This window comes from Balaenoptera acutorostrata, chromosome 15 (genome assembly GCF_949987535.1).
Source record: "Balaenoptera acutorostrata chromosome 15, mBalAcu1.1, whole genome shotgun sequence".
Classification (NCBI taxonomy): domain Eukaryota; kingdom Metazoa; phylum Chordata; class Mammalia; order Artiodactyla; family Balaenopteridae; genus Balaenoptera; species Balaenoptera acutorostrata.
In genome coordinates this window covers 77,487,381-77,512,689 of record NC_080078.1, presented here as the reverse complement: position 1 = coordinate 77,512,689, position 25,309 = coordinate 77,487,381, and the positions used below count along the sequence as shown (strand labels likewise).

The 25,309-nt window shown below is 50.3% G+C and overlaps 1 protein-coding gene across 5 annotated transcripts in view; it reads left to right on the top strand.

Annotated features, from left to right (window-relative positions):
- Nucleotides 1–25,309, top strand: part of PREX1 (phosphatidylinositol-3,4,5-trisphosphate dependent Rac exchange factor 1) — a 195,707-nt gene that overhangs the window by 20,515 nt on the left and 149,883 nt on the right. For 3 of the 5 annotated variants that reach the window (XR_009005434.1, XM_057529298.1, XM_057529295.1), the window contains exon 2: nt 21,291–21,392. The exons of the other annotated variants lie outside the window; for them this stretch is intronic. Coding sequence is in view for 2 of the 3 variants with exons in the window: in XM_057529298.1 (XP_057385281.1) it covers nt 21,291–21,392 (102 nt within the window). In the remaining variant the exon portion in view is untranslated. The remainder of the gene's footprint in view (nt 1–21,290; nt 21,393–25,309) is intronic. 5 annotated transcript variants of the gene reach the window in all.

Here is a 25,309-nt window from a genome sequence, read left to right as displayed (position 1 = left end):
TTTATTTATTTTCCTTCTCGTTTCATTGAGATGTAATTCACATACAGCACTGGATAAGTTTAAGGTGTACAGCGTCATGATTTGACTTGCGTCATGAAATGATGATCCCAATAAGTTTAGTGAGCATCCATCGACTCATGGAGCTACAAAATAAGAGAAATAGAAAACATTGTCCCTGTGGTGAGAACTCTTAGGATTTACTCTCTTGACAACTTTCATATCTAATGTACAGCCGTGTTAAGGATATTTATCATGTTGTAGTCTGGCAATGTTTTCAAAAGTGAAAACCCAGGATACCCTTTGAATCAGTTCCTTTGGGAATCTCTCCTGTAGAACCAAGAAGAAAAAGTATGTAAAGATGTCAGAAAGCTGTTTGTTCCGGTTTTGTTTATCATGGCCCTCCCCCGCACAAAAGGCAACCACTTGGGTATTCATTCGCAGAGAAAAGGCTAAGGTTTTTGCTCACCCATGGTTGGGATGTTGGGCAGCTGTTTAAAAGAATGAACTAGATCTCTTCTCTTGATGTGAAGGGCTGTACGTGCTGTACTGTTGAGCAAGAAAGGTTAAGTTGCGAGTCAAGTGTAGAGGGTGATCCCAGTTTTGCAGGAGAAAACCCAACAGCCAAAAGACCCTCTGGATGGGTATTTATGAATGTCGAGAGAGGCACTGTAGGATGTATCCCAGGATATTAACATTGGTGGCCTTGGGCTGAGAATGGGGAGGGTTTTAGAGAAAGATATTTTGTTTATCTTTGTATTTTTTTTTCATTGTTCACTGGTTATAATGAACACATTATTTTTCAAATTAAGACAAACTGACAATTAAAAAAAGACAGTTGCTGGCTTCTCACTCATGTGTGGCGGACCCGTACATAATATTGGGTCATATAAACCCTCCCATAGTCCTTTGAGAATCAGGATAACGGGGTGGTTGAACAAGATTCTGAATCCAGGCCCCTTTTGTTAAATCTGGGCCCCAGATTTGACCAATGGACAAAGATCTTTGCCCCTGTGGAGCTGACATCCTGGTCAGTGTAGAACTGTGCCTAGAACAGGGGTTTCCAAACGAGGGCACGTTTTGCTCCCCAGGGGACATTTGGCAAAGTGTGCAGATGTTTTTGTTGTCATAATTGCAGAGGAAGGGTGCTACTGGCATCTGGTGGGTAGAAGCCAAGGATGTTGCTAAGTAACCTGCAGTGCCTTAGGACCACCTCTGTGGCATGAATTATCTGGTCCCGAATGTCAGTAGTGCTGAGATTGAGAACCATGGGCTCGATCAGTGTCTGGCACACATTAAAAGCTCAACAAATATGAGCGGCTGTGATGAAAAGATGACATAAACATGTCTTTGTTTGCCGCCCATCTTACAGACAAGGAAATCGCGGCTTGGAGAGGTGTCGTCACCGAGGTGGGAGTGGGATGCCCCCGTCCCTGGGGGAGGGAGGTGGAGTTCGGGGCTCGGGGCTGGCCTGTAAGTCCAAGAAGTGGGGAGACCTCGATGCTGGGGAGACTGTGGAGACCCAGGCCTGAGCTGGGTGCTGGCCACCCCTCCCGGCTCCCCAGCTTGGCGCCAGCACTGTCGTCTGCCAGTCACCACGATGTCTCGATGTCTCGGGCCAGGGTATGTTCTCAGCCCCCTCCCCATGTGTCAGTCTTTGTCACGTCCTCTGTGCTGGCAGCCCCGGAAGGAGGGGCGGGGGGGGGGGAATCCTTTTTATTTCCGCTCAGGAAAAGCTGTGTTTGGTAGCAGCACATGGTGTCAACAGCCAGGGGCCTGATTCGGGCAGCTCTGCCAGCTGACAGCCTTTGGATTACCTTGCGACAGCCTTGTCCCTCCCCGAGCCTCAGATTCCTCAGCTGGGTGATGGAGTGGGGCGGGCAGTGCTGTATCCTCCCCTGCCTCTTTCTTGGACACAGGTGAGATGTTGGATGTGCAGCTCCTTTGTCCACAGCAGGTCATTCTAGAAGGAGGAGCTGACGTCATTATTACTCTTTATCACCGGTGGGGGTGGGAGCCCAGTGTCAGGGGGCTGGGGATGGCTCCTTCCTTCTCTCCCTCTGTCATTTTATCCTCATTCTGTGATTGAGTTCGTCTTGTTCGATCACTTTAACTGCCATCCCTTTGCTGACATTTCCCAAATTTATATTTCCTACTCTGACCTCTGCCCTGACCTCCAGGCATCTGTATCCAGATGATGATGACATCTCTCCTTGGGTGTCTAGCGGGCATTGCCAACACCCCATCTTCACCAGCTCGCCCTGCTCACAGCCCCTTCTGTCTAGGTAGTGGTCCCTCCATCCTTCCACCTGCTCAGACTCATCCCTGGGGCCATCTCGATTCTGTTCTTCCTCTTACATCCTGCATCCAAACGATCAGAAAGTCCAGTTGGCTCCACTTTCAACAAGCATCCAGAATATGGTTACTCCTCACCCCTCTGCGGCTGCCACCATGGTCTCAGCCGCCATCGTTTCCTGCCGGGACTGTTGTGGTCACCTCCTCCCTGGTCTCTTGCTTCTGCCCTTGTCCCTGACAGGTGGTTCTCCACACACATTGTCTGTAAGTCAGGTTACGTTCCTCCTCTGCTCAAAACCCTCCTGTGACTCCCACCTCACTTGCTGTAAATGTCAAGGCCTTGATGATGACCTAGGAGGCCCTTCAGTATCTGTTTTTCCTGCTCCACGTGTCTGTCTCTCTGACTTCATCTCCAAACATACCTGACACATTCCTGCCTCAGGGCCTTGGCACGTACTGTCTGCTTGCTCTAGAACACTTTCCAGGTATTCGTGTGGTTTGTTACCTCTTTGGGTCTCTGCTCTGATATCCCACTTTCTCAGTGCAACCTTCCCTGACCTTCCCATCTAAAAGCACACCTCTTCCCCATGCTCCCTCTCCCCCTTCTCCATTGCACTTAGATTTTACTTACTTGTTTGATAATTGTCTGCTCTCGCCTCACTAGAATTTAAACTCCTGGAGGGCAGGGATTTTTGTCTCCCTGTTCCCTGCTGCTCCCAGACCTAGAACAATGTCTGGCATACAGAGGGTGCTCAGTGAATATTTGTAGAGTGAAGGAAGGAAGAGCCACCCATTCATTGTCCCATATCTCTTGAGATTATTTTGTATGTCAGGCTTTCTTCTAGGCATCAGGGACAGCACTAAATCAAACAATGGTTTGTGTCCTCAAGGAGTTCTAATCCAGGGGAGAGAATGGACACAAGTAATGACATTACAGTGTGGTAAGTGCTTTAACAGATATATTAGTCAGGACTCTTTGGGTTGTAAATGACAGAAACTCCAAGTCAGAGTCTTAAGGAAAAAAAAAAAAAGGCTATTATGGGCTCAGTTGACTCAGGAAAAATGGCTTCAGGCATAGCTGGATCCAGGTGCTCTCTGGCCTGACCCTTAGGACATGTACCCATCCATGAACCAAGTATTGCTTATCTAGGAGCCCAGAACTCGGATTGCCTGGCTTGGGTCACGTGTTCATCCTTATCGATGGAGGTGAGGGATCAGCTTCTCCACAGGTACATGTACCAAGAGCAGGGCTCAGGGTTGACTTTCAGGAGGTCACATCTCCGGGAGCTGCAGAAGGGGTGGATTCACATAGATTCTAAGCAGTTTCTGGGGTGTGTGGCCCTGTCTGTTGCAGGCGGCTGGGAGGTGGAGGCGGGGGTGCTGCAGGTTTCCTGGTGACAGGTGGCCCCCTGCCCCTCCCTGCACTTACCTCCTTTGCCCCCTTGCCCCGTGCTTTGTAAATATTTCCGGCTCACTGCCTCTCCACCGTCCTCCCTTCCCTGTGTCACAAAGGGGCTCCAGATGGTGTGGCTCTCGGGGAGTCTGCCACACAAATCTGTTGGGTTCTAATCCCCCTTCTCCCTCCCCAGCCACATATGCAAGGCTCTGGGCTTCTCGGATCCTATTTCGGGCCTGAGGGAGGAAGGATGCGCAGGGACCCCCATGGGCCTCACCACTCTTTCTGGCCTGTGGTGCTGGGAGGCTACTTTTTATATGAGGGTGCCTTCATAGGCCTGCCCTGGGTCTTTTGGTTCCCAGGGACACCCTGAACCGGACATGCCTGCTATTGCCTACTCTTCCTGGGGTCTAACCCAGGATGTCTCAAGTTTTACTCTACATAGAACTGCTTGGGGTAGGTCTAATTAAAATGCAGATTCTGGATCAGCAAGTCTGGGGTGGGGTCTGAGATGCTGCATTTGTAACAAGCTCCCAGGAGATGAGATGCCCGTGCTGCTGGTCCAGGGACCACACTCTGAGGGGCGAGGGTCTAAAGTACTTTCTACTCCTTGGCTCGTCGCTCCCCCTCCCCAGGCTGGGTCAGATTCCTGCACTGCCTGTCTTCTCTCAGAGCCCTTGTCACACAGGTGATCTACTGTGTTAGATACATTTTAAGCTCCAGGAATCTTATTTTCTAATGTCTTCATACTGTCAGGAAATACTGATTAAGGTCCTACTAGAAGCCAGGCATTGGAGAAGCAACAGAGAGCAAAACAGACAAAATCCTTGCCCTCAAAGACCTGGCATCTAAATAGGAGGAGATGGACAATAAACAAGAAAAATCCTGCAAGTGACAAGTGCTATGAATACCGTAATACAGGGATATAAATTAGATAGTGTTAGGGGCTGTTTTGGATCTGATGATCAGAGAAGGCCTGTCTGGTGAGATGACTTTTGAACTGGGACCTGGTTGCCAAGAAGCCAGCCGTGGGAAGAAGGGCAGGAGGAATTGTGTTCCAGGCAGAGGGAGCAGCCTGTGCAAAGGCCCTGGGGCAGGGATGAGCTTGGCCAGTTTTAGGATCAGCAGGGAGGCTGGTGTGGGGCTGGGGTGGAGTGAGTGAGGGGACAGTGGGTGGGGGAGGAGGTCTGAACAGCGTTGTGGGGTTTGCATCACACGGAGCCCAGGGGAGGAGCTGGGCTTTTATTCTAAGAGCAGCAGAGGGTTTTTGGCCAGGGGGTCACAGAGAATGAGTTATCTTAGAAGAATCCCTCTGGCTGCTGTGAAGAAAGTAGATGGGAGGGGAGAAGGGGAGAGGAGTGGCCAAGTTCAGGATTTGGGCTGGTTTCTGAGCAGAAAGCCAGTTTCCATGTGGCGGAAACTGTTGCCTTGGCTCTCACCTACTAAAGGATCGTGCTTTGGCCAGAACGGATCCCATTAATGGACGGTTTTAGGAGCCTTCTGGGTGCTGCTGCGTGGTGGGCCGGTCTGGACTTGCTTCTGTGGAGACGGCTATTGCTGGGTGGGCGGCTGGGAGGGTCTCATCTCAGTGCTTGTCAGCGAGGGGGAGGGCCCGGCTGGGCCTGGCCTCTCACAGTTTGACATCATTTATCCACACAGACATGGAGAGTTGCTGAAAGAGGGAGTGTGCCTTATCTTGCTTACATGGTCTCCATAAAACTGCGCTGCATGTGACGTCAATACACAGTGACACCAGTACTACTACAGCCATTAATAATAATAGCTGATACTTACTGAGTGTTTCCTTTGTACATCATGTTCTGAGCCCTGCAGTGTGATCTCACAGGACGCTCACTGTCATCTGTGAGGAGAGGACTCTTATTATCCCCATTTTACAGACGAGGGAACTGAGGCCCAGAGGAGTACAGGAACTCGCCCAAAGGCCACCCAGTTTTTAAGTGGTACATTGTAAGTTCATATTTTTAGAAATCCTGTGACGATTTGCAGCCACAATAGTTTGGTCCCGTGTCATGTATGTTAAAGGCATCGCTCTCATGAAGGTCAGTGTTGAAAGCGGACCATGGCTCCTGGGGTTGTTTTGGCCCAGTCCAAGAGCCTCAGGACGTGGCGAGTGGGACCCTCCTGCCATCCGAGAGGCTGTGTGCCCTCTGCTTGGTGCTGACCGTGGGCAAGTTGTGCAGCCTCCCCATCCTCAGTTTCCTCATCTGTGAAATGGGGGAGGAGGGGAGGCGAACAAAAGCCCCGCCTCCAGGCCTGTGTGGTGAGGAGTCAAGGAAAATCCCGCTTCAGGGGTTTGGACAGAGCCTGGCACATGTAAGTGCTCAGTGGTTTTCAGCTGCTGTTACTTTCACTGTTATTATTATCTTTATTTTTATTGATGGGTAGAGTGGTAAATAGAGTGACCAGCTGCCTTGGTTTGCTTGAGACTGTCCTGGTTTTAAAACTAAAAGTCCCGGGCTTCCCTGTGGCGAAGTGGTTAAGAACCCGCCTGCCAATGCAGGGAACACAGGTTCGATCCCTGGCCCGGGAAGATCCCGCATGCCGCAGAGCAACTAGGCTCGTGCACCACAACTACTGAGGCCACATGCCACAACTACTGAAGCCTGTGCGTCTAGAGCCCGTGCTGTGCAACAAGAGAAGCCACGACAATGAGAAGCCTGCGGACCACAGTGAAGGGTAGCCCCCGCTCGCCTCAACTAGAGAAAGTCCAGCAACGAAGACCCAACACAGTGAAAAATAAAACAAACAAACAAATAAATTAAACCAAAAAAACCAAGAAAAACAAGAAAAAAACCCTAAAAGTCCCTCATCCCAGGAAGCCCCTCAGTGTTAGATAAACCAGGATGGTTGGTCACCCTCTGGTTAAAGTGCTTATAAATAAGTTTAGGCCCGCCCTGGCATCAGCTGAGCCTAGACTTGAATCCAGCTCTGCTACTTGAGCAGGTCACTTAGCCTCTCTGTGCCTCAGTTTCCCCACCTCTAAAATGGGGAGTGATTGTTGTACCTAACTCGAAAGATTTTTGTGAGGTTTAAATGCGATCAGGAGTAAAAGGGTTTGGTGGAACAGTTACACTGAAACTACCTGGGGGGCCCAAGTGGACCGGAGAGAGGCTGAGACCATGTTGAAGGCTGGGTGTGGGTCTTCCCCTCCCCCACAGCTGGCCCCGGCTTCTGAGTCAGGCCGGCTCCATCCTCCACCACATCAAAGTTCTCCCAGGGCCCCTTTATGGCAGGGGCTGCTGGGCCCCTGGTGCAGCGGCTGATGAGAGCAAGATCCTATCTGCATGGGTGGAGGTGCCCGGCAACGGGGAGGCAGCCCCTGCCCCGCCCACACAGGCCCTCGCTGGTCCTCTTGGGGTGGACAGAAGCCTGCACGCCAGCAGGACCCCAGACAAGCTGGTCACCCTCTCTGCTCCTCCTTTTCCTCCTGACTAAATGGGGATGCTAGAGTCTCCCCAGGGGGTGCACGAGAGGGCCCTCCAGTCTTGGGCTATGTTAACAGAATGCATCTTCGACCAAACTGGGTCCCAGATGGTGGCGTTTGAAATACTTTACTGTGAACCAACTGATGCTTTGAAAGCACACCAGCTCCAGGGCAGTGGTGGGACCGTGCTGCTCAAAGAAGGGTTACAGGATTTATAGAAGTTGCTCTTTATTCTTAGGAGGCTACAGACAGTGTGTTGGAGAGCACCTTAAACTCGGTGGTTGCGAGGGTCTCCGTGCAGTGAGCCCTTGCCACCCCCAGCCCAGCGTGCAGGGGAGTGTTGAGAATTAAATGGAAGAAAATAAGTGGCTTCTCAAGAAATGGTAGCTGCTAATTTTTTAAAATTAAACTTTTATTTATTTATGTTTACAGATTTAAGTCAGGGTCTCGCAGAGATCTGAAAAGATTCCAACATAATCCCAGTAGGAGGACAGATACAGAGCCCTCTGCAGACTCATTTGGTCAGATGACAGTGACTACAGGAGATACATTTTACTGAGCACGTACTATATGCGAAAGCCCCAAAGTCCTTGCTCTCCTCTGTGTTTGCTCCAGGGACTGACAGCATCCACAAGGGAGTTTGGACCTACTCCAGCTCCACTGTATCAGAATCTGCTCCTAACAGGCCCCCTGATGATTTCCGAGTACGCTGCAGTTTGAGAAGTGTTATTTGGCTGTGTTTCCTTCCTTCAGTCCCTCCAACTACCCTGTGAGGTAGAGCTCCTTAAAAAAGGGGGAACTGAGGCACGGAGAGGCTCAGTAACCTGCCCAGGCTCACGCAGCCAGCAGAGTTTCTAAGACTCTATGACAAGAGGCAGAGGCAGGATTCGAACTCAGGCCTCCCTGCGCCAGAACCCTGCTCTTGACCGTCATGTTACCACTCAGCGGTACAGCAGCTGAGAATGTGGGAAAGGAGTGGGTGATTCTGGCGGGGGAAGGATTGGCCTCCGGGGCACCCTGATTGAGTTGGACCTGCAGAGAGGAGGAGGTCTTGGCCAGCAGAGGGGTGGGGTGATTAGTCCCCAGAACGAGCCTTCGTTTGCCCGTCCCCGCCCGGCACCTGGTAGGAAGCCCCCACCCCTTCTCTCTGCTCCAGCTTCAGGAGCTGTACGGAAACCCTGAAATGCAGACCCTCCTCATACTGCAGGGAGATCTTGGCTGGTCCAGTTAGTAGCCCAAGAGCTGGTCAGGAGCAATTGGTTAGTAGTGCCTGCTTACTGTAACAGAGCATGAGGCAGCTCTTGAATTAAATGCAGTTAAAGAAGAATAGGAGCAATCTTTTGCTCATTAATCAAATTCCCCTTTTTTATTGAGCACCTCCTTTTTTTAAAAAATAAATTTATTTATCCTTGGCCTCCCTGGTTCCCCATCCTGCGTGCGGCCCTCTCCAGTTGCGGTGAGCTGGGGCCACTGCTCGCCGCGGTGCGCGGGCTTCTCATCGTGGGGCCCTCTCCTGTTACGGAGCACGGGCTCTAGGCGTGCGGGCCTCAGCAGGTGTGGCTCGCAGACTCCAGAGCGCAGCCTCAGCAGTTGTGATGCACGGGCCTAGTTGCCCCGTGGCATGTGGGATCCTCCCGGACCAGGGCTCGAACCCGTGTCTCCTGCATTGGCAGGCGGACTCTTAACCACTGCGCCACCAGGGGAGCCCTGTTGAGCACCTCCTGTGTGCCAGATGCTGTACTAGGTGCTGGGGACACAGGAGTGAACAGAACAAAGTCCCTGCCCTGGTGGAGCTGATGTTCTAACGGGGGTGGTGACAGAGAATAACAAGTGCAAAGGAGCAGGACCATTCCAGATTTTAACGCCTGCACGCTGGGATGGGATCAGGGCAGGGAGGATGGTGGGTGTGATGAAGAGCGACCCGGAGGAGGTTTTCCCTTCCGCTGGGTGCTCAGGAAAGGCCTGACCTAGGAGCAAAGCCATGAATGATGCATGGGAGCCAGGTATGTGACACTTTGGGGGGAAGAGAGTTCCAGGAGGAAACGGCAAGTGCAGAGACTGGGAGGTGAGAGAGAACTTGGTGAGTTTGAAGTGCAGCAGGTGCTGGAGTGGAGGGAGGGAGGGGAGGCGATCAGGTGAGGAAGGTAATGGGCACTTGTGCAGAGCCTGGCAGGTAAAGGTGAGTGGGGATGGGGGAGGCCCTTCCTCCTGGCACGGCGGGCAGACCTGGAGGGCTGTAAGCCGGCGGGAGTATGGTCTGATTTATGTTTTAAAAGGGGCTGCTCGGGTCAGAGTGTGGAGGCTGGGCTGTAGGACCAGTAAGACTGATTGGGTGGCAGTAACTGGCAAAGGATGGTGGCAGCTTGCCCCAGGAGGTGGTACAAAGAGAGGGCGACAAATTCAGGATGGTGATAGAGCTGGCTCAGACTTGAATTGGTGGCAGAGGAATGTGGGAGGTGAGGCTTTTCAGCAGAGGGGAAGTTAGACCTTGACTGCTGTAACCTGGAAGGCTTCCTGGAGGAGGTGTAGGCGGTCAGGATGGGCGTTACAGGCTAGGGGACATTCTGGCAGTAGGAATCCATGAACAAGGGCCAAAGTGGGTTCATTTGAAGGGCAGTGGGTTCATATGGCTTATGTAACCTCCTTCCCACCCTTAAAGGTCACCGGCTCAGAGTTGTCCCTGGGGTTTTGAAGCTAGAAGGGATTAAGGGTCAAAGGTTTAGGTCGCCCCCTTGAGTGCAGGCAAGAAGACAGCTGAGGGAAAATCAGGACACCCAGGCGGAGGAGCTTTGAGTCTCTTAGCCCTGGCCCTGGCTGGATGGCAGCCCCGTCACCCACCGTTCCTGGACCTCGGTTTCCTCAAGCATCAAGTGGGGTTCCAGGGAGGTGCAAAGCAAGCCTGCGGCAGCCTGGCAGGTTGGAACAGAGGTTGCCATTACAGGGCCTACCGCCCCTGTGCCAGGGCCCAGAGCAGCTTGGTTTGCAAGGCGGCACTTTCTGGGTGAGAACAGAGTTTTTGAGGAGGGCGTGGAGCGGGAGGAAGGGGGGCTCTTTCTTTTTTCTCTCTGGACAGATCATTGAGGAGGAGCGGGCACACAGAGGGGCAGTGAACAGAGACAGCGCTGTGGGCCTCTTTTTTGGGGGGTGGGGAGGGGAGAGGGAGCTAGGTCAGCTGTATGGGCCACTTAATACCCATGAACTTGCAATTAAATGCGGAAGTGGGAGACAGGGGGGTGGTCAAAGGGGATATTGTTCCAGCTCCGGAGAGAAGGGCGGCTGGAGCCCTGGGGAAATGGCCAGCCTCCAACATGAATGGGCTTCAGTGTCCTGGGGGGGCTGGAGGGGGCAGGGGGCCGTCATTTGGCCCTTTGTCCTGTTCTGCTGGATCCAGCCACAAAGGCCAGCTTGATTCCCGTTTGGTTTCTTTTGGGGGGCTGAAGGGGGGGGTGCCTCGCAGCTTGGCCCCCTCCCAGGACCCTAAGCAAAGTGTTCCCTCTGGCCATGGGGGGCTCTCTAGAAATCCCCCTCACTGTGATTGAACTTTGATTTTTCCTGAAAAGTTTTTAATTTTAATTTTTTTAGGCATGTCTTACATGCAGATTTTTTTAGGCATGTCTTACATTTTTTTAGGCATATCTTACGTACAATATTAATGTACGGCTTGATGAATTTTTACATGTAATTTATCTGTGTAACCTTCACCCACATCAGCTAGTAAATATTGCCAGCACCTCAGAGGGTGTTGCCTCCCAAGTCAGTATCCCTCAAAGTAACTACTGTTCTGATTTCAGTCATCACAGATTAGTTTTGCCTCTTTTTGAACTTTATGTAAAGTGGAATCATACAGTATATGCTCTTTTGTGCCTTTTAAATTAATTTTTAAAATATTATAACTATACACATATACATAACTGTATATGTATATATGTGTGTACCTAAAAATTATATATATGTATACTATATATTATTTTTATATGTATTGTATGTAATCATTTCCGTGGTTCAAATTAAAAAGGCATAAGTAATGCAGATTAAAAAGTCAGCCTCCCAGAACTATGGAGACAGTGAAAAGATCAGTAGTTGCAAGGGGTTGGGGTGTGTGGAGGGGTGAAAAGGTGGAGCACAGAGGAGTTTTAGGACAGTGGAACTGCTCTGTGTAGTGGCATAGTGATGGTTGCATGTCATTATGCATTTGTCCAAACCTGTAGAATGTACACAACATAATGTAAGCTATGGATTCTGGGTGATCCTTGGTAATGTATCAGCGCACGTTCATTGATTGTAACAAATGCACCACTCTGGTGGGGGACGCTGATAATGGGGGAGGCTGTGCGTGTGTGGGGCAGGGGGTAGAGGGGACATTTCTGTACCTTCTGCTCCATTCTGCTGTGAACCCAAAACTACTCTGAAAAAAAATAAGTCAAAAAAAAAAAAAAGTCACCCTCCCAGGTCCCTCCCCAAAGCTAGCCGCTGACCTTGTGCCCTTCAGAGAGTCTGGACACACCCCTTTTGTTACATGAAAGTGATGGCTTGTTGTACTCACATTTCTGCACTTGGCTTTGTCCCCCTTTTCACCCTGTATCCTGGAGGTTGTTCCATAATAGCACATAGAATTCCACTGGATGGATGCATGGCGGCTTTTTTTAAGCTGGTCTCCTCTTCACAGACACTGAGGTTGTTCCCATCTTTCGCCATTACAAGCGATGGTATGACAGATGCAGACTACTTCACACCTGTAAGTTCATTCATTTCTGGGAAGGGAACTTCTGGGTTAAAGGGTATATACATCTGTTTTAGTATTTATTTATTTAATTTTCCCTTCCAGTTTTATTGAGATGTAATTGACCTACAGCACTGTGTGTTAGACGTACAACATAATGATTTGACTTACATCCATCAGGAAATGATGACCACAATAAGTTTAGTGAACGCCCATCATCTCCGGCAGATACAAAACAAAAGAAACAGAAAAAAATGTTTTTCCTTGTGGTGAGAACTCAGGATTTACTGTCTTAACAACTTTCATGAATAACATACAGTGGTGCCAATTGTATTCATCATGTCGTGCATTACATCCCTAGTATTTGTATATCTTATAAGTGGAAGTTTGTACCTTTTGACCAAATTTTCTCTTACCCCCTGCCTCTGGTAACTATGAATCTGATCTCTTTTTCTGTGAGTTTGTTTTTTGAAGTATAATTGACCTGCAACACTATGTTAGCTCCTGGTGCACATCGTAGTGATTCAGTATTTCTATACATTACCAAGTGATCACCCCAAAGGGTCTGTCCCTGTGTAATTTATCGCTCATCTTTAATTACATGACAGATATGAATGCAAAATCTCCTTGTAGAAAATTACAGACAAGGGAACCTTTTCCTTCCTATCCCTTGTTGCCCCCACCTCTAGTGTCTCTTGTTACTAGTCTACTGTGCAGCGTTCCAGATCTTTCCCAGTGTGTTTGTGTCGTTGACGTACATAAACATGAACCTGTGGAAAAGACAGGGTGTGTTTTTAAGTGTGTGCATTTGTTTAAGTAAAAGGCCTCAAACCGAGGCCATGTTTAAAGCTGTAGGCTCCGGAGCCAGGCTCCTGGTTTAAATTCTAGCTCCATCCCTTTACCTGCTCCCTGAGGGTAATCTCTTGTGATCACCCAGTATTCTGCAGCCTTGTTCACTGTCTAGGGGATCTTTTTATGTTGTTTTGCACACTTCCAGCTCATTCCTTCTAACTTCTGCCTACTCTTTCACAGGATGATTATACTGGAGTTTATACATCCATTCCCCTCTTAATAGGTATCTAGGTGGTTCTTTTTCTTTTATATTAGGAATTCTCAACCTTCACATAATTGATAGTTTGGGCTGCGTAATTGTTTGGTGTGGGGGGCTCTCCTGTGCACTGTATGGTGTTTAGCAGCATCCCCGGCCTCTACCCACTAGATGCTAGTAGCAACCCCCCTCCCCCAAGTTGTGACAACTGAAAATGTCTCCACACATTGCCAAGTGTAGTGCCGAGAAGTGCTACAGGGAGCATCGTTCTTCAAGCCTCCCTGTACACATGGGCAATGGCATCATTATTGTATTGCTATCTCACAGATAAGGAAATGGAGGCCCAGAGAGGTCAAGTCATTTGCTTAAGGTCACACAGCAAATACCTGGCAGAACCAGGATTTGAGTTCATGCTTCTTCCCATTTTGAGGGCACCCACCAAGTGCCAGGCATGGTTCTCGGCTGAGCTGGGTGTTTAATGGGTGCCAGCACCGACCCAAGCCCCTGCCCTCATAGAGCTAGCATTCTTGTGGGAACGGCAGACAGTAAGCTAGTCATCTTAATAGATACCTGACTCATCTGGTGGTGGTTGATGGGTGAGGGTGAGGAGATAGAGAGTCATAATAACAATGCCACCTGACATTTGATGATATTTTACAGTAATAACTGATGTGTAGTGAGAGTTTAAATACGTCAGTTACCGTTCTAAAGAGTTTCACAGGATTGACTCATTGAATCCCCACCAAAAACCCCTATGACATACCATTAGTCTTATTCTCATATTGCAGGTAGGGAAACTGAGGCACAGAGGTATTGAAGTCCTTTGCCAGGAAGTGGCAGGGCCGGTACAAGGAGCTGGGCTGCTAGAACTCTTAACCGTTGTGCAGGCCGCCCTCATGCCTACTCTAGGACCTACTTCCTGGGTGGTCGTGAGGGTCACCTGCTCTAAGAGCGTGACTCAGTGTGGTTTGCATGGAGATAAGGACAGAAACTGAGAGTAAACGTTTAAAGTTTTATAGCAATTTGACAGAGTAATTTTATGCCAGTTTAGTCCAGTACTAGAAAAATTAGGCATGTAGTTTGCCTTTCTACTTTGTTTTTCTAGTAATTCACTTTTATTGCAATTTTCGAAAGCATTAGTCTCAAACGGATTAGAAATTAAAGACAAAAATAGTTCTTCCCAACAGATAGTTGGAGGAATGCTGTGTTAGGATGGGGAAAGTGCTAAGAGCAGGCCCTGGCCCATGGTATGACCTCCGTAAATGTGAGCTTTATTATTAATCTGTTGTTCTGACACTTGGTTCTCTCCATATAAGCTCCTTACCCCTGGGAGCTAGAATAAGCTGAGGGATCTTCTTCCCATTTAATGGATGAAAAAATTGAGGCCCAGGCAGGTTAGGTGTTTAGGATTGGCCGGCAGGGTCTAGATGCTTGGGGACCTTTTCTTTGCCGACCCTGCCTGGGCCATGATTTTTCAGGCCCCTCTCCAACCCAGGCAGCTGGATAGGCCCAGACCTGCAGGCTTCCCCTTGGACGCGCGGTTGGCCAACAGCCTGGAGCCCTGGTTAAGCAGGTCCTAGAGAGAGACTGGGCTTCCCTGGGGACTGTAGGCGGCTGGGGCCCCTCATCAGCCCCTCTCTTTGTCTCCGTGGCCATGACAACCTGGCTGGATGCTTGGCACATCCAAGCCCAGCCCCCAACCTGACCAGCCGGCTTCCTCCTTGGCTGAGGCCGCCCTGGCAGGCTGCTGCCTGGCTGGGGAAGCCGCCCCCCAACCCCCATTCCCCTCTCTCCCACTGATGGGGGCTCCTGGGCAGGCCTGGTGCTGCCCTTTCATGTGGGAAGGACCCCCAAACGCAGGCCTCTGGGGGGTCCTCCCTCTGCATCCGGGCCTCTTTGCTGCTGGCTTTGGGCACACTTGTGTTCATTCTCCCCATTTGCTTTCTGTCCCCAGCCCTGCCTCCAGCTTCCTCCTGGGCTCTCTTGTCAACCTGGGTCTGTCCCTTCCCTTCCCTTCCCTCTGCTTTTCCTCCTCGGTCATATTCCGTTTCTTTCTCTTTGTCTCTCCCTCTCTCTGTCTGGCTTCTAATGCATCATCATTTGCAGGTTGGTCCCTGTATCTGAGAATGGGGCTGCCTTAGAGACCCCCAATGCAGGGCACCCTTGGGGACCCTTCTGTGCTCAGAGAAAGGACTGCACTTTCTAGGTGCTTGTTTGCAGAAAAACTGCAGCTCCAGCCGCCACCAGCCCAGTGAGATCCTGCTGCCCCAAATGGGGTAAGGATGGTCTTCCCATCTTGCGAGGGAGGAGTTTCTGTTGTCCCATGGAGGGGTCTTCCAGGTGAGGGAGGGGTGGTCCTCCCACCCTGTGAACAAGAGGCTCCTCTTGTCTCGTGGGGTTTCCTCCTGCTGAGGGAGGTGGTCTTCTAACCTGGTGAGATAGTCTTCCTGCCTGGTGAGTAAGGCATCCTCCCCTAATGGGACGGGCCTCCTGGTCAGACCCTCCTAGGAGGAAGTGGGCTGCTGAGCCCCCTTGCTCTGACATTTGAGCCAGCCATGTGAAGGGCTTGGACTCAGAAAACCCAGAATGTTTTCTTCCCATGCACCTGGGAGAGGGCCATTTCCCACTGTGGGTCGTTAAAGTCATCATTTATTAATGGCCACAGCTGTCCCTATAGATATGAATAAATAATGTTCCACTACAATGCCCTAGTCTTGTAGGATCCTTGAAGACCTTAGAGGGATCTAGATAAGAGTCATCTCAGTCTGGCCTTTGACTGGAGCCCAGAGAGGGGAAGTGATTTGCCTGTGTGAGGTTGCAAACCCAGATGCCCATGGGTTGACAGGTAGAGTAGCCAGGTGTAGGAAAAATTACATCACTTCACCATCTGTCTTTTTGTTTCTCTTGTTTCAGCATCAGCCTGGATATCTTTAATCTCCATGTGCCTTGGTTTTTTCATGTATAAAACAGAGATAAGAATATTTGTCTCATAGATGTTTCTTTAAATTTTTTTTAAATTGAGATACAATTCACACACTGCAAAATTTACCGTTAACAATGTCCATACCACTGGCTTTTATATAGTCACAAGGTTGTGCACCATCACTGCTTTCTAATTCCAGAACATTCCATCACCCCAAGAAGAAACCCCAAACCCATTAGCAGTCCCCCTCCATTCTTTCCCTCCCCCATCCCTGGCAACCACCAATCTATTTTCTGTCTCTACAGATTTGGAATTATACAATGTGTGGCCTTTTGTATATGGCTTCTTTCGCTTAGCATGACTTTTTCAAGGTTCATCCATGTTGTAGATGTGTCAGAATTTCATTCCTTTTTATGGCTGAATATTAGTCCATTATCTGGATATATCACCGTTTTTTATCCATTCATTAGTGGATGGACATTTGGGTTGTTTCCACTGTCTGGCTGTTATGAATAATGCTGCTATGAACATTCGTGTACAAGTTTTTGTACAGACATAGGTTTTCACTTTTCTTGAGTATATATACCTAGGAGTAGCCTCATGGGTTTCTTGGGAAGATTAAATGAGCCCTTAAAAGTACAACTCTTGGGACTTCCCTGGTGGTGCAGTGGTTAGGAATCCACCTGTCAATGCAGGGGACACGGGTTCAAGCCCTGGTCCAGGAAGATCCCACATGCCACGGAGCAGCTAACCCCTGCGCCACAACTACTGAGCCTGCGCTCTAGAGCCCGCGAGCTACAACTACTGAGCCCACATGCCACAATTACTGAAGCCCGCGCGCCTAGAGCCTGTGCTCCGCAACAAGAGAAGCCACCGCAATGAGAAGCCCGCGCACCGCAAAGAAGAGTAGCCCCCGCTCGCCGCAACTAGAGAAAGCCCGCGTGCAGCAATGAAGACCCAATGCAGCCAAAAATAAATAAATAAATAAATTTATGAAAAAAGAAAAAAAAAAGTACAACTCTTAGGACAGGTCCAGGCAATAGCAAGTACTATATGTGTGCTAGCTCTTACTATTACAAAACAGTACCTCAAGCCTTTGGCCTTGATGTTGGAGAGACAGCGATGCTATTTAACACTTACTGAGTGCTTACTGGGTTCCAGGCACCTGTCCTTTTGGGTGGCTACTCTTTTACAGATGAGGAAACTGAGGCACAGAAGCAGTAATTGGCCCACGATCACACAGTGAGGACATGGCAGAGCTCAGATAGCAGTGAGCCTGGTGGGCCAGCTCCAGAGCCCATGCTACTGACCCCATGCCTTCTGGAGAACCGGAGGTCCCGTGTCCCATGTCCCGTGTAAAGGGGCAGCTGCTCCTCATCCCCGAGCAGCAGTTCCCGTGTGGGAACACAAGCCCAGTGTTGCCAGATCTCCTGACTTTTTAAAGATATTTTCCAACAGCCAGAAATGTGGAGTTTTATGTATGAAATCACTCGATTTTTAAAAGTTGGCAACTCAATCATTTTTTTAACAAGCACTGTGTTGGCCAAACAAAACACGTCTGTGGGCCAAGCCCGTGGGTTGCCAGTTTGCACACTCTGCCCCTGGGGCGACTTGTTGGGGGGGGAGGGGCGTCGCTGGGCCCCCGACCTTAACTGTGGGCATTTCTGGACCTTGGACTCCCACCTTCCCTGGGGGTTTCGGGCTCATGTCTGTACCAGTCGTGTTTAAATCTGGCCCCTCACTGGCATGGTGGGCTTGGTGAGGGCCCCAATGGCATCTGGTCATTTGGGATCCCTGCCTGTCACCCCCAGGGTCGTGAAACCATGGCTCGCTCATAACAGGTGCTCGCTGTACAGCCCCTGCCTTTGACTTTAGGAGTTAACTGCCTTTCTACAGCTGGAAGCCCCCTGGCACAAAAGGGCCTGGGATCTAGAGTCAATCTCTGGTTCCAACCCCAGCCCTGCCCCTTCCCAGCTGTGACCTTGGGCAAGTTGTTTAACCTCTTGGTGCCTCCGTTCTCTAATCTGTACATCCACAAAATGGGGCTAATCCATTATTTCAGGCATTAATACGTCGCTGGTGATCAGTGTGCATGTGGAGCCTGGCTGGTTGCAGCCGCATAAAGTAGTGACGTGGGTGCAGGCTTGGGACCCGGGCTCCCTGGGTTTGAATTCCAGCTCTGCCACTCACCAGCAGCATGATCTCGGGGCAAGTGACTCTGCCTCCGTGTTTCAGTTTCCTCATCTGTCAAATAGGGGTAATAAAAATACCTACGTTATGGGGTTGATGTACCACGTAGGACAGTGCCTGGCACATGGCAGGAACCCAGTAACATCAGCCATCGTTAGTATTACACACACACACAAACGCAGACAGACGTGCAGACAGATGCAGTAACCACCAAGGCTCTGCCATCTGGCAGAAACAGCGCGAAGGTGACTATTTCCGCGTGCGTTTCTCTGTGTGTTTACTGCAGGGAGTGATGTTAGCGTGTGATGCGCGAGCGTGAATCTGCATGGGCCTGAGCTAGTTAGCGGGGGCGCTATTTTCTGCATAGGCATCGCCATGCATTAGTAGAGTGTGTACATTATGCGTGCATGTGCTCGCTCTCTCCTTGGCACCTTTCCGGAAATAAACACACTCTGGTGTTCTCGGGCAGTGAACCCAGCCACCTGAGCAGCCAGTGATGTTTGAGCTGATTGGGGAGGGCAGGTGGCCACAGGTGGTGGGTGGATGGAGGAAGTGTTTGCTGCTCCTGAGGTCGGGATGTGGCAGGGAAAGCATTGGGGGCGCTGAGGGCTGGGCTGTGGGCTGTGGGTGTGACCCTGCTGGCTGTGGCCTTGGGGGAAGGCTCTGTGATTTGACTTTGACCCTTTGGGCAGTCAGCGCAGGTTTGGCAGGCCCAGCAGACTCTGAGTCTTTCTCTGCTTCTCCTCACCTTCCCTTTCTTCTCTGCGGCATATTGCAGGCACTAATTTAGGCAAAAGCCCCTTGGAGGCTAAGAAAAGCTGAAGCACGCAGAAGTAGCAGAGCAGAATTTAGCTATCTGGAGAGGCAGCCTCGGCTACTGAATTTAGCCTCTTTCTCTCCCCGCCCCACCTCATGTTCTTTTTTCCCTGTTAAACTTCTCAAATTACCTTGCTGCCCACTGCTCTCCTTTTCCTATCGAGCCTGGGGGCTGTGGAGGCCTTTGTTCACCTCTTTTCTCTTTCATTCCTGGAAAACTTTCTGGGGAGGCCAGTGGGACTTCAGGCTGCTTTTGAAAAGGTGAAGTGGTGAGATTTTGGGTCATTTTCCTGTCCTGGTCTGAGGATGGATTCAATTACTTTTTCTTACTATTAGCTGATACATAGCAAGCACTTAGGGTGTATCAAGCTGTGTCCTGGGCATTCGACACCCATGAGCTCGCTTATTCCTTCTAACACCTTAATGGAGGTAATTCTTATTGTTTCATTTTACGGATGAGGGAACTGAGGCACAGAGAGGTTATGTCACTTGCCCAGGGCCCCACAGGGAGGAGAGGCTGAACCAGGATGTGACCCAGCAGTGCGGTTCTAGGGCTCTGGCTCCTCACCACAGCACTGTGCTTCCTTTGCTGATGGGTGAATTCAGTATATTTTTTGAGCCCCTACTATGTGTGTGGCCCATTTTTCTCCTTCTTTCCTCCCTTTCACTTCATTCTTTTTCTCCTTCTTCCCTCCCTCCTGTTCATCCATCCATCCACCTATCCATTCATCCACCCATCCATCACTCCACCCATCCATCCATCCATCCATCCATATCTATCCATCCACCCATCCACCCATCCATCTGTCCATATCCATCCTCCCTCCTATCCATCCATCCACCCATCCGTCCATCCATCCATCCATCCATATCCATCCATCTGTCCATATCCATCCATCCATCCATCCATCCATCCATATCTATCCATCCACCCATCCACCCATCCACCCATCCATATCCATCCTCCCTCCTATCCATCCACCCATCCACCCATCCATCCGTCCATATCCACCCTCCCTCCTATCCATCCATCCATCCATCCATCCATCCATGTCCATCCATCCATCCTCCTATCCGTCCATACACCCACCCATCCATCTACCCATCCATCCATATCCATCCATCCATCCATCCTTCCATCAATCCATCCATCCATTAGTGTTTCCTAAGACTTACTGCAATATCAGTCTCATGATTTTTGTCATATTCATATACCGGCTACAACATGATTTATATAATATTTTTACTTAATCTGACCCTCCTTCCTTTTTAAAAACTTCAGCCTCCTCTTTTTTTTTTAAATAGTTTTAAAAAATATTTATTTATTTGACTGTGCCAGGTCTTAGTTGCAGCATGCGGGATCTTTGATCTTTGTTGCGGCATGTGGGATCCCCAGTTGTGGCACGCAGGATCTTTTAGTTGTGGCATGCGGGATCCTTAGTTGTGTCATGCAGCTTCTTCGTTGTGGCATGCGAACTCTGAGTTGTGGCATGTGGGATCTAGTTCCCTGACCAGGGATCGAACTCAGGCCCCCCACATTGGGAGCGTGGAGCCCCTGCCCCTGGACCACCAGGGAAGTCCCTAAAACTTCAGTCTGCTCTTAAGCAAGAGTGTTCATGACTCATGGATTCGATAGGATAGCCATAGTTATTAAGATCAAGATAAAAAGTATTCTTGAGTGCTGCCCCTAGGTCGCCTCTCCCCAGCCTTGCTGGGCCCACCTGGAGAATCCTGCCACGAGGTGAGACAAAGCTCGCAGCTCCACGCCAGGCCCAGGGTGGCTGGGTGTCTTTCTGACCAGAACTTCCCAGCTGGAGGACAGCGGGGAGGGTGCCATGCTGTGGTAAAGAACTCTGGGAGGCCACCAGAGGTCACCTCTGGCTGGAGCGGCAGGGAGAGGTGACATTTGAGCTGGAACCCAACAAAAGAGTTTAGATGTTGATTCTTTAAATGTTTTTCTAGTTCCTGGTATGGGTGTATGCTGGGCATACAGGGTTAATGGGAGCGTTATTCCTGACCTTGTCGGTCTCACAGCTGGGGTGCTTGGGGTGGGTGGGAGACAGACAGAAACTGAAAGAATGAGTCACAGATCACTTCAGACTGTGTCAGGGCTGTGAAAACTGTAACGCAGGGGGTGGGGTTGATAGCGTCAGGGCTGGGTCTGGATGGTCTGTGTTAGGAGGGCAGGCAGGGAGGCCCGGCAAGGAGGTGGCATTGTCACTGAGCCATGGGAGGGAGCAGCCGTGTAGAGTACCTAGAGTTGTTTGGGCAAAAGGAATAGCAAGTGCAAAGGCCCTGGGGTGCGAGGTGGGGGTGAGGAGCAGTGTGAGTGGGGGGGTGTCTGGGGCCAGATCTTTCCTGGCGAGGTAAGGAATTGGGATTTGTTTCTAGGTGCTTGGGAAGCCGGCCTTTGGAGGGGTGAGAGCAGGGAAGGAACATGAGTGGGTTCTGTTTTTACAGGATCCTTCAGTTGCTGTGTGGGTTGGAGCGGAGGGGCAGCAGGCTGACCAGGGAAGAGGCACTGCCGTAGTCCAGGTGGGAGATGGTGGTGGCCCTGACCAGGTAGGTGGCAGAGAGGGGACAGGTGTTTAGAAGGTGGCGCTGACAGGATTTGCTGGTGGTTGGATGTGCAGGGAGACCCAGGAGACTAGGGTGAGGCAAGGGGGGTGTGCCTTTAGGGGCTGACCCCACCTTGCAAGACCCTGAGGGTGAGCCCCTCCTCGCCCACCTCCCTCTCCCCCATAGCTGCCCCGAAGATGACTCCAGGGTTTGTCTGAGCATCTGAGTTGGGGCTTCAGGAGGGAGAGAGGTCTTCCAGCCAGAGCTCCGTGAAGGAGTCACAGAGCATTTGTGGTTCCCATGGTGGCCCGGGGACCCCCTTCTCTGAGCTCTGCACAGGAGGGTCTTTGTGGGGCCTCCTCCTTCCATTCATCTGTGGACTAATGCTGTGGCTCTTTTTTTCTCTCATGGACAAGGGTTGTCTTCCTATGACTGATCCATGCATGAGAGAGGCTGAGCTTGAGACAGCCCAAAATGGATTGTGAGGCCACAGAGATGCTCATGCATGCATGCATTCATTCATTCACAGACCTGCCTACCACCGTAGGTGCTATGATAGTGAACAAGGCCAGGAGTTCCTCACCCTCCTGGAGCTTGCATATGGGTGGAAGGACAGACAGTGAACAAATAAACAAGTAAATACACAGAGTGCCAGCTAGTGATAAATGCTAGTGAGTAAAACAAGGCAGAGACAGGGATAAAGGGTGCAGGGGTGGGAGTGAGTTGCTCTCCTTAGGTAGGCTGAGTGGGGATGGCTTCTCAGAGGTAGTGATGTTTGAACAGGGGCCTTTAAGAAGTTAGCCATGGTAGCATCCAGGGAAAGCATTCCAGGCTGAGGGAACAGTAAGTGCAAAGGCCCGGGGGTAGTGGGGGGTCATGCTGGTGTGGTGAAGGCTCACGTGGCTGGAGCAACTTGCACGGAGAGTGGTAGGAGGTGAGGTCTGGTGAGAATGTTGGACTTGATTCTCAGTGGGGTGGAAGCCACTAGAGCCCTTGGAGCAGAGGAGGGACATGATCTAAGACTCAGAGAGGCTGAGGCTGCTTGACTGGACAGCAGAGAAGTAACTGATAAGAACAGAGTGAAAGAGCGGAGGAGCTCTCAGTTGTTGAGGGCTGGAGTGCTCCACGCAGGCGTGGGTCTGGGAAAGGGGAGGGGTGGGCAGTTCCTGGCAGTGGACAGGTCAGCGTTTGGGGTGGCTGGGTGTGGGCTGGCTGATAGCCTGGCCCTGCCACGGACAGGCTGTGTGACCCTGGCAAGTGACTTACCCTTCTGCAGCTCAGTTTCCTTATCTGGAGCATGAGGAAGATAACAGTACCTACCTCTGAGGGTTTTGGGAGGATTAAATGAGATACTACATCAGAGTGCTTATGCCTTATGCTTGTGGCTGCTCAGCCTTCCTGAGCTCTCAGGAAGAGCTTCCTGTTGATATTGCCCTCTTCACCCCCTCCCCTCCCCCTCCTCCCCTCTTTCACCTTCCCTCTCCCTTCTCCCCTTCTTTTTTTTTTTTTTTTAATTATTTATTTATTTATTTATTTATTTATGGCTGTGTTGGGTCTTCGTTTCTGTGCGAGGGCTTTCTCCAGTTGCGGCAAGTGGGGGCCACTCTTCATCACGGTGCGCGGGCCTCTCACTATCGCGGGCTCTCTTGTTGCGGAGCACAGGCTCCAGACGCTCAGGCTCAGTAGTTGTGGCTCACGGGCCTAGTTGCTCCGCGGCATGTGGGATCTTCCCAGACCAGGGCTCGAACCCGTGTCCCCTGCATTGGCAGGCAGACTCTCAACCACTGCACCACCAGGGAAGCCCCTCCCCCTCTTCTTCTTCCTCTCTTTTCCTTCCCCTTCCCCCTCCTTTTCCAGAAAAGCACTGTGGTGAGGACTAGGGTCAGGGTCTGAGGCTCAGTAGGTTGTCCTGGCAGTGAAGGTGGATGGAGACATTGAGGAAGCCGTTGCCAGATTTCATCGCGATGCTGGGTGAAGCTGGACACTTCATGCGTGACACATAAAGGACTTGTTTCATTCTGAGTTGGTGGTTATTTGGAAGGAGTGGGCATAGCTGGACTTCTAAGTTCCTAGCTAAGGTCAGGGTTTTATTTAGTCATTGGATGGTGGACTCTCTGTGTGAGTGACTGAAAACCGAAACCAAACTGACTTAAACAAGAGAGGAATGTAATAGCTCATGCAGCTGGGATGTCAGCTTCAGGTATAGTTTCATCTAGGTGCTCAGTATCTGTCTCTGTTCCACTGCCCTTCCCCTTGCCTTCATTCTTATGCCCTGTGTGGCTCAGGTGGAGGTCAGGTAGCACCCCCTTAAGCCGCATTGGGGTGCTTTACTACAAAAAGGGGAAACAGAAGCTGATGGCAAAAGGCGAGATGCTTGAAAGAGGGGAGAGCCCTGTGTGAGGTGGGTGTGGGTGGGTCTTTGGATCCAAGCCCCGTGTTCCGCAACTGAGATTTCTGAAGGATATTTGAGGACTGCTTTCATGACTCATTCTTGGATGAATTCACTTTACCCAGGTTACATCATATCCTCAAACATCTGCCCTCCATCCTGCAAAAGGCTCTAGGACACTGCCTGCTTGGTCCTTGGGTGGTGGAGAACAAGGCTTCATGGTGGATGTAGTCTTAACAGTAAAATGTTCTTGGCTTACAGAACACTTCCCATGGGCCCTTTAAACACATCAAGTGAATTGCAAGTTCCATTTGGGTTTGCACACGACCTCTCGTGGTCCCCTCTCCAGCTTTAGAGGTTTGGGTCTGGGTGCATTCACCGTGAAGCCTCTGGCAGTCCGCAAGTTAAGTTTAGTCACCACGCTGGCAATTTTCTGAGTTTTTCTTTCCCTGGGTATTTGTGACTTCCCTAATTTTTAGGTTTCTTAAAAACAAAGAAAATAAAACAAACCACAGTCGTATTTCCAGACCCCAGCATCTGGTGGCCACTTATAATTTGGGATGTTTGGGAAAGAAAAGTGTTTTGATCCTTCTTCAAAATTAGACTTTAAAAATGTATCATTGGATATTTCTATATTAAAAGTTTTTTTTTTTTTCCTTTTAAAAACATTTTGCAACCAGGCTTCTTTAGGGATTTTCTTAGTCCTTCCCCTACTCTCCAGCTCTGCTTATAAAATTCCTTGCAAAAATGGGTTTTTCTTTTTTGCAAGAGGTTGTTTTTTTTCTTTTTTTTCATTTTTTTTACCTTTGTATAAATCTATAATGTTGTAAGCAGCAGAAAGAGGAAATGAACTAGAGAAGTGCTCAGGTCTTTGAAGCAGTCTCTCGTGGACCCTGGTTGGCCAGAGGCTCTGCTGCCAGCGGGTATTTGGGCATCCGTTGCCCCTTCAGACACTTGTTACGTGTGATATTTTGGAATCAGCCTTTTTTTTTTTTTTAAAGGATCTTTATGATGCCTTTTAATAGAACTCACTGGAACCGTTTCACCTGGTTAGAAGATTGGTATGTTCAGAGGTGACGTGTAGTCCCGTGGGCTAGGCAAGCAGACGCAGCTGTCAGTGTTTCCAGGGTTAAAAGAATTCTCTCTGTCCTTCTTCAGGACGCTGGTGCACTGCCCACCACCATGGTGGGGAAGGAGGGCGTCCTGAATGGCCCACCCAGCTTTGCGAGACTTGCTGGCTACCAGTGAGGCCCAAGGAGTGAATCCCCAGAGGGTCATCAGCATGCTGTGCTCAAGGGGGTTTCTGAGAGGTTCCCGGAGTATGAGGCAGGGAGGGGGGCTGGGAGGGTCATGGGTCATCGGCCAGAGATGCTCTGACCCATCCCAGTGACCTCTTGCCCTTCCCACCCCTCCTCTCCCTCCCCTCCCCCACTCCCTTTCCTCTCTTTCTTTTCCCCTCCCCCTCCCATCTCCCTCCTCCTCTCCCCGCCTCTCTCCCTGCGTATCTGCCTTCAGAATCCTTGCTCTTCAC